The 8,398-nt window shown below is 31.5% G+C and overlaps 2 protein-coding genes across 3 annotated transcripts; both read right to left on the bottom strand.

Annotated features, from left to right (window-relative positions):
• Window positions 1-2,891, bottom strand: LOC100785176 (short-chain dehydrogenase TIC 32, chloroplastic). Of its 2 annotated transcripts, none has more exons than XM_003532777.5 (8): window positions 2,729-2,891; window positions 2,006-2,237; window positions 1,616-1,695; window positions 1,317-1,470; window positions 1,070-1,148; window positions 789-873; window positions 476-522; window positions 1-384 (listed from the first exon to the last, which is right to left on the bottom strand). In XM_003532777.5, exons 1-8 carry the CDS (start codon window positions 2,832-2,834, stop codon window positions 220-222), a joined length of 948 nt encoding a protein of 315 aa, XP_003532825.1. In that variant the 5' UTR covers window positions 2,835-2,891; the 3' UTR covers window positions 1-219. The 2 variants fall into 2 exon arrangements, with proteins under 2 accessions (XP_003532825.1, XP_006584724.1); XM_006584661.4 differs by having other exon boundaries at window positions 2,006-2,248; window positions 2,729-2,849.
• A 2,174-nt stretch (window positions 2,892-5,065) lies between these two features.
• PIP1-6 (aquaporin PIP1-6) lies at window positions 5,066-6,814 on the bottom strand. The gene is made up of 4 exons (NM_001353638.1): window positions 6,396-6,814; window positions 5,981-6,279; window positions 5,718-5,858; window positions 5,066-5,363 (listed from the first exon to the last, which is right to left on the bottom strand). The coding sequence occupies exons 1-4, from the start codon at window positions 6,727-6,729 to the stop codon at window positions 5,268-5,270; spliced, it is 870 nt and encodes a 289-aa protein (NP_001340567.1). The 5' UTR covers window positions 6,730-6,814; the 3' UTR covers window positions 5,066-5,267.
• Window positions 6,815-8,398: the final 1,584 nt, after the last annotated feature.

Raw genomic sequence — 8,398 nt, 5'->3', positions numbered from 1 at the left:
TTTGATGGGTCAAGTTTGAATCTAATTATATATAATACTTGATTTTCAACAATAACGGAATCAAAACAATACTGTAATGGATAGTAGTCTGAGCTATAATAATAATAAAAACCTTCAAGATGTAAGCCTACACCACTATAAATTTCTAATTCTCTGAAACCTCTTTTTCAATACAATAATGTTGGCATGTATGAAGCTTACTCTAGTCAAACCTCTAAGCTACTTTGGATTAGTCAGGCTTAAGCTGAATTCCCATAGTTTTTTTGCCAGCTCTGAATCTTTAGCCAGAGAGGCTGGGGTTCCCTTATTGCTATCCATAAAGTATTCACCAGATATTCCCTTGACTTGTGGATGCAATGCCACATAACATTGAGTTGCAGCTCCCTACAAACATGACCCAACAATTCAGTTTCTAAAAATCTGGTGTAACATTTAGATTAGTAACAGCAGAAGGCATGCATGATGTACAAAATACCTGTTGCACATTTTTAAGGAAGTACTTGCCCACCATATTAGCAACAGCTGCACAAACCATGAAGTAGATACATGAATGTAAATTCAAAAGATTATGTAACCAATTATGTATAAGAATCACCAGCTAGTAGTTTTGCTTCTCTTTGTCTTTTTACAATGTACATAGCATGGTAAGCATATTGATATGTACTATGTAAATCAGTTAATGTTACCTATGCCTAACCTCTATTGAACTGACCATTAGACCTATTTTCTAAAGAAAGGATACTTCAATAAACACAATTGCACACTAATAAAATGGTATAGATACTAACCATTAATATAGTCATGGTATCGCAGAATATTTGTAACAATTGATCCAGGATGAAGGGAGTTGACAGTTATTTCCACTCCTTCTTCCTGTCAAAAAAGGGAATATGCAAGGATTCTACATCAAACTTGACCAATAAGTTGTTCAATAATTAGACAAAAGACAACGGGAAAATCTATTACTGAAGCAGGCTATTTACAGACATGAGACTCTAAATATTGCAGTAAATAAAGTGGAATCAATGAAATTCCATAAATTAGAGATGACTTTTCATGAATATAATACCTTCAAGTGCCTTGCAAGCTCATTTGCATGTAAAATATTAGCAAGCTTTGATTGTCCATAAGCAAAATAACTGCTATACCTGTATAAAACTCAGATAGAGAAGGAAATTATGCAATTTTTGGGAACTCAAAACATTGGACATGAATAATACACATTTATTATGAATTTTTATAGCAAGAGCTTAGTAGAAAATATCCAAATAGGGAAAAGGTTTATTATTGATTTATCATTCCAACCAGATCATTACCCCGATTCATCATTGATCTTATCAAATTGAATCCCTTCATGATAAGCAAATCTGTGTGCCTCTGATGATAGAATAACTATTCTTCCTTCCTGGTTGCATTCTCGTACTGTTTTTTTCATAGTTTCTAACAAAAGGTTTGTCAAGAGAAAATGGCCTACAAAATAGTATTAAATTATTAACCTTCAGTGTGATTTTGTATATTATTAGAGAATAACAACTTTCAGTTTAGAAAGACATGTTGCAGAAATGAGGCCAGAGAAATCACACAAATTATGTGAGGTAAACATGTAACATAATACCTAAATGATTGGTTGCGAACTGCAATTCAATATTGTCTTGGGAAAGCGTGAATGGAGTTGCCATCACCCCTGCATTGTTACTTCAAAGGAAAGAAAGAATATTATTTCTTTCAACTTCAAATGTGCAATCAACACATTAAACAGAGGAGTTTCTTTCCATGCAATATGCCAACAAGAGTTCAGAGTGAAAGGGAGCAAGGGAATAATTTCACACTTTACAGGTATAGTTTATCAAACACTGCCAAAGAAGAAAGTAGTAAAAGTTGGCAACAACCATCTTTCCAGAAAGATATGACATCAATTGGTCACATTCAACCACTTGGAGACACATAGACAAAAACATTACCTAATTAAAAGATATCTAAAACAGATAGAATTAAAAGTTCTTACATTAGGATATTGAGTGGAAGACCAGAAGAATTAAAATCTGCTGCAAATTTCCTTACCGATGCCATAGAGCTTAGATCTAATTCCATGACATCAATTTTAGCGGAGGGAATTTCCTTAAGTATTGTTTCTTTGACATTCTTACCACTGTCCACACTCCTTACTGCCATAACAACATGGACACTGCGCAATGCAAGAACCCGGGTGGTTTCCAGACCAAGGCCACTTGTTGCTCCTAAACATGGACTATATAAGTACTCAATATCATGGTAGTTGAAACTTGAAACCAGTACAAAATTCAAACTCCCATCTAAATTATAATAGGTTACATGGGATCTCATTTGTTCAATAATTCAACAAAACTCATGTCACCATTCAACAAGCCATAAGTGATGCATCATCAATAAACTATAAAATAACTTAAGAAGATATAATGTTGGTCATGTGGTGAAGGGAGAAAGGAAGGGGGAGAGGTCGGATTCGAATTCTCCACTAACAAAAAATAATATTTGCCAATAAAAAAAAACAAAATTAATGAAAATAACTTTGTCAACTTTCATTTCATCCCACAAAAGTGTTCCAAGTAGACTATGGCGTTTTCGGGCACACACCCTTTAAAAATGTTAACTTGCTTCAAGCGGAAAAGCTTTTTATACAAAACACACACCCCAATTTGCACAGCACCAAAAAAACATGTTTTCAGAAAAGGAAAAGAAAAAGAAAAACCTGTGACGATGGCTGTGAGAGCGGTTCCATCAATCCCTTGAGTGACTTGTTCGGCTGTGGAGGACGCTGAGAACCCCGATTGCCCTTTCCAACCAAGAAACCACATTTTTTTACTTTTGCAGACCAAACAAGTCAAAACACAAATTAATGGTAAGTTAATGTAAACTTAAAAACACTGACCTAGCTGTTTCAGATAATATATTTAAATTTGTATTTTTTATATATCAACAAACTAGTTTCATTTCACTGGTAATTTGTTGAATATTTAAAATTGTATCAACACATTATATATATATATATATATATATATATATATATATATATATATATATATATATATATATATATTACTTTTTTCTTTCTTGTTTATACTTAATCAAATAATTGTTTATTAAATACTCAAAGTATGAATTTTATTGTTCATAGTTCTATCCTACTTCAATAAAATTCTCTCTTATAAATAATACTTATGATTTCATATCAAAAAGTTAAAATATATTAGTGTGTGTTTTATGTCAAATTAATTTATATTCGAGTGATAAGTTTATAAATTTGATTTTCAATAATTAAATTTTATATAATTTCTGTAGTTTAATATCTATTTAAAATAAATTAATTAACATTTAAATATTATAGTCTGAAAAAGTAATGTTGACATAATTATATTATTTAAAATAAAATAATTTTGTATGAACAATATCAAAATAAATAAAAAATTTGCATGTTTTCTTAAACTTAAATATTTTTTTAATTCAAGTAATTTAACGCTTTTATTTTTGTCCCTCCAAATTTTTTGTTTTGTTTTAGACATTACAATACAGTTCAGGTTTAGCAATATAACTAACAATTGATTTCAAGGACCACGACTCATAAAAATCTTATTTGGATGAGATTAGTGATTTTCGTGCTTATGACTGATCAGATAAAGTCATTAGCTTCCTATTTTCATGGTTTGCATTAGGAACATCATTTTTTTCTTCACACTAAACATGTAAGCATTGTGCATGTTGAGTGGTGAAACTGCAAGCCAGAGACGGTGAGTTTTTCAGACGGCAAAATGAGAGATCTCAAGACAACAGAGGAGAAATTTTAATATTGACTACTTAATTACAACGATTTTGACGCTCTGAGTTAGTAAAAGTACAAGAAGAATAAAGTAATGAGAGATGATCATACATGAGTGCTGAATTTGACCTTATATTATAAATATTTGGTAGAAAAAATTGTTCCTCAATTAGAGTTGTACATGACTAACATGACAAATAATTATGCAAATTATATGTTATGTAAATCAAGGTCCAATTTACACATCGCTATATGCACATTGGTAGAAAAAAATTGTTCCTCAATTAGAGTTGTACATGACTAACATGACAAATCATTACGCAAATTATATATTATGTAAATCAAGGTCCAATTTACACATCGCTATGTGCACATTGATAGAAAAAGTTGTTCCTCAATGAGTTATACATGACTAACATGACAAATCATTACGCAAATTATATGTTATGTAAATCAAGGTCCAATATACTCATCGCAAGAAAATGTGGACTTGTTGTGACTTGGAATGAACAGTATTATTGTTGTAGGGGTTGTTTAAACAAGGATTCATTTTTCATATTTGTTTAATCAATTGACACAAATCTCACTTATTCTGTCTAATCTAATGACACACCATGTAGAATAATAAATATTACTCTAACAATGGTAGACACTTGCAGAATTTCTTACACGGTATAGTGTACATCCATAAATTCTCAATGATTTTGCTATTTCTTATTAGTAATTTGTTCCTTTTATATTTCAGTTTTTCTTTTAGCTACATGATTTCTGTTATTTTTTAAGAAGATATTAGTATTCGAAGCATTTAAAAATAAAGAGGAATTACACAAATTTAAAAGATTGTTCTTTGATTAATTTCACTAGTTTTATGATGCTCTTTTTCATCATAAAGAGCACATTAGATCATCCCACAACAAACTATTAAATACTTCTCAAGTTTAATTTGTACTAAAACTACATATACTTTAAAGAAGAATATTACGTTTTAGTCATTACCCATGAAAATTACTAATTTTAGTCTTTACACGTATATTCTAAAATTTTGTTTTAGTTCATGTGAATCATATCATCTAAAAAGTAGTTTCTAATTACAGGGACTGTGAAAGGTAAAAGATTATCCATCAAATAAGTAACTAAACCTTCGAATTTTAAGATTAATTGCAAAGTTTCAGGCATTGAGGAAACTCCCCATGGATTTTAATAGTGCGAGTGTTTATGAATAATCGAAATTATATAATTTTCTTTCTATTGAAGCCGCCTTAAAAGAAGAAATCCATTATAAAAAAAATAAAATAAAAGAAGAAATCCATTCAGAGTGCCACAAATACAATCAAGGAAGTAATCATGTCATAATTTACATCCATACAATGGATTAACACAAAGGCAAAAAGATTGACATGAATTTTCAAAATGAAGAAGACACCAGACACATAAATAACAACTAATACAAGCAAGCACATACAAAAACAAGAGCCTAAGCCCTTGTCTTGAAAGGAATGGCTCGGATGACTATCTGGTGATACACAGCAGCAAGGGCAGCTCCAATGAAAGGTCCAACCCAGAAAATCCACTGTAAACCATAAAATAAAAAATTACATTATTATTAAAGCATATATATATCTTCTGTGGGGTTTAAAATAACGAGAATGCACAAATTAGTAAAAATGTTTTATATTGTTAACGAATCAAAATCCGGAGATATAAGGTTCATCCGGTACTTGGGAAAGGGTAAAGAAAGAAAAGATTACAAATTTGAATTTATCTATTAATATTTTTTATAAAATTAATATTTGCTGATAAAAAAATTAATCAAAAGTGAGGACTCGGTAAGATAATTATAATAAAATTCAATAAAACTATTTACATTATTTCCTATGCTAATGGGAATATATGAAACAAAAATTCAAGTCTCAAAAAAACATACTTGGTCATCCCATGCATGGTCTCTGTTGTAGATGATGGCAGCTCCGAGACTCCTAGCTGGGTTAATGCCAGTTCCTGTGATGGGAATGGTAGCCAAGTGGACCAAGAACACAGCAAATCCAATGGGAAGTGGAGCCAAAATCTACAATTATTATATCATAGCATCATACATTAACCACATTAATTACAAAGTCAGAATATAGCCATTTATAAACCAAATTAGTGGAATGAATAAGCAATATTGTAGTGGGAAAGAATACATACAGGAACGTGAGAGTCTCTAGCGTTTCTCTTGGCATCAGTGGCAGAGAAAACGGTGTAGACAAGAACAAAAGTGCCAACAATCTCAGCTCCAAGTCCATCACCTTTGGTGTATCCAGAATTCACAAAATTGGCTCCTCCTTTGAACAACTCATAGTTAGCATTGCCCTCAAAGCCCTTCACCACACCAGCCCCGCAGATGGCTCCAAGACACTGCATGATAATGTAGAACAGTGCCCTTGTTAGGGACAGCTTCCTTGCCAAAAACAGACCAAAGGTCACAGCTGGGTTGATGTGTCCCCCTGCAACAACAACAACAAACAAACACAGATCTGGCTTAGTTCAAAACCTTTAAACAAAAAAAAAAATGTGTTTCAGATCAGACATCGAGCCATAATATGGTAAAAAATATGTATACCTGAAATTCCAGCAGTGCAGTAGACAAGGGCAAAGATCATGCCACCAAAGGCCCAAGCAATGCCTTGAATGCCAACAGAGGCACACTTGGAGGGTGACCTGTTGACACCCATGACAGTTAAGATGGTAATGTAGAGGAACAAGAAAGTTGCCACAAACTCAGCAATTCCAGCTCTGTAGAAGGACCATGATTTGAGCTCACCAGGTTCAAACAAAGGAGCTGGGGGTGCCTCCTTGTAGTCCTTGTCACCACCACCCTGAGCTGCTGTACCAATTGGTTGCCTTTCTGAGAACTTGTTTGCTCCAACGTTAACATCTTCCTCTTTACTCTCCATTCTCTTCTCACACCCTTTCCTTTCTCTCAGAAATCTAATTAGCTAGCTAGGGTGGTCAGAGAATATGTAGTGTAGTTCAAAGTCCATCCATGGGTAATAATTATTATAAACCAATGAAAAAGGTTAAATGTGACTGTTTTTTTGTTTTTAGCAAAGAGCTATTGTACTATTATGGTTTCATTTTTATTATAGATTAAGATATTAATAAGATGTGGGCTTAGTTTAGCTGTTAAATAAGATAAAGATATGTGTAATTTCTGTGGAAGGATGTGAGCAGGTACTTGCTGTGGCTGGTTCCTTTGTCTCGTTGTTATCCGCCGCAGACTTCTGGATGTCTCTAATATTTTTGTCTTTTTAATGTTTTGTATTTATAAAACTATTTTTTACACTTTTCAATAAAAAGGACGTGTAAATATATAATTGATACTAGTATTAATTTAAATGCATAGTTTAATTTTTTCTACTACTTTCAAAAACCAGTACATCATACACAACTAAGATGAGTTATTGCAGAGAAGTGTTCTGCTAAACAACCACGTATGTGTAATGCGTGAATAAGTTTGTGACTACGTATGCGTAAATTATCATATGAGGATTCGGATGCGGTATTACCAAGCATATATATATATATATATATATATATATATATATATATATATATATATATATATATATGATATTTAAGATAAATTGTCAAGTATTTACTTATACATTAATTTGGTGATGAGTATCTAAAATTGTATAAAAAGGAATCCCCATTCAGTAAAAAAAAATAAGAACCAGACTAGATTTGGACATTATTGAGTAATGATTATGTTAGAAAAATATTATAATCAAGTTTTTTAAAATATAATTAATGATTTGTGGTGACAAAAAAAACACCCGTTATATGCAGAGCGAGTGAATACTTTTGGTTCAATTCAACTTTCTCTCCTAAGGTCATATCATGTTAACGGTAGGAAAATGAGAGGCACAGGATTAAGAAAGAAATGGCCGTTTGGCGACCGTTGGGAAAGTGACAGGCACATGCTAGTTTTGTTTTCTGTCCTGTGGTCGTTATCAAACGCTAGTTTGTAGTTATTTTGTCTGTTCTGTTCCAACTTGCAACAATTCACGTTCACGTTAGTGTTTCTGTTGTGTTGCACCAAAGATGTGTAGCATAATTGAACAAGCCCGGTTGATTCTCGCGTCAACAATAAAAGAAGAAAGTTATATTTATACAAACTTTTCTTTTAGTTTTTTTAATATTAAAGTTATAAGAATATAAGAGAAAATATCAAATCAAATCATTAATGTGATCGAAATAAATAAAACAAGGCAAAAATTTAAATTGATTTATGAAAAAAAAATACTTTGATCTCTAATTATAAATATGGAGCATTTTAACTCTATATTTAATTTGCTAAAATATTTTACTTTTATAATTTTGAAGAATTATTTCATATTTTCTCTCTCTTTAAAAGTAATTAGATTGAGTAATTCTTTTAAGATCAACTTGAGTATTTATTAAAAGATAATGTTCAAAAATGTTATAGAAAAGGTATATAAATAATATAACTCACGAAAGCATAATTTTCTTTTGTAATTGAACAATTCTGCTTTTGGTTCCATTTAACCACCCCGCCACCCCAATCTTAGTTTCATTTGATTTTATATATAAATATTAAAT

This window comes from Glycine max, chromosome 8 (assembly GCF_000004515.6).
Source record: "Glycine max cultivar Williams 82 chromosome 8, Glycine_max_v4.0, whole genome shotgun sequence".
In the NCBI taxonomy this organism is placed as follows: Eukaryota; Viridiplantae; Streptophyta; class Magnoliopsida; order Fabales; family Fabaceae; genus Glycine; species Glycine max.
The sequence above is the reverse complement of the archived record's forward strand: the minus strand, read 5'-3'. Positions and strand labels throughout refer to the sequence as shown.

What these genes read in the sequence shown, in the direction of transcription:
- LOC100785176 (XM_003532777.5), bottom strand. Translation starts at nt 2,834, where the DNA reads ATGTGGTTTCTTGGTTGGAAAGGGCAATCGGGGTTCTCAGCGTCCTCC. An exon ending in AAGATCAATGATGAATCGGG is followed by an intron (nt 1,149 to 1,316) that starts GTAATGATCTGG and finishes AGTTTTATACAG; the next exon opens with GTATAGCAGTTATTTTGCTT. An exon ending in ATACCATGACTATATTAATG is followed by an intron (nt 523 to 788) that starts GTTAGTATCTAT and finishes TGGTTTGTGCAG; the next exon opens with CTGTTGCTAATATGGTGGGC.
- PIP1-6 (NM_001353638.1), bottom strand. Translation starts at nt 6,729, where the DNA reads ATGGAGAGTAAAGAGGAAGATGTTAACGTTGGAGCAAACAAGTTCTCA. An exon ending in CTAGAGACTCTCACGTTCCT is followed by an intron (nt 5,859 to 5,980) that starts GTATGTATTCTT and finishes TAATAATTGTAG; the next exon opens with ATTTTGGCTCCACTTCCCAT. An exon ending in ACCATGCATGGGATGACCAA is followed by an intron (nt 5,364 to 5,717) that starts GTATGTTTTTTT and finishes TATGGTTTACAG; the next exon opens with TGGATTTTCTGGGTTGGACC.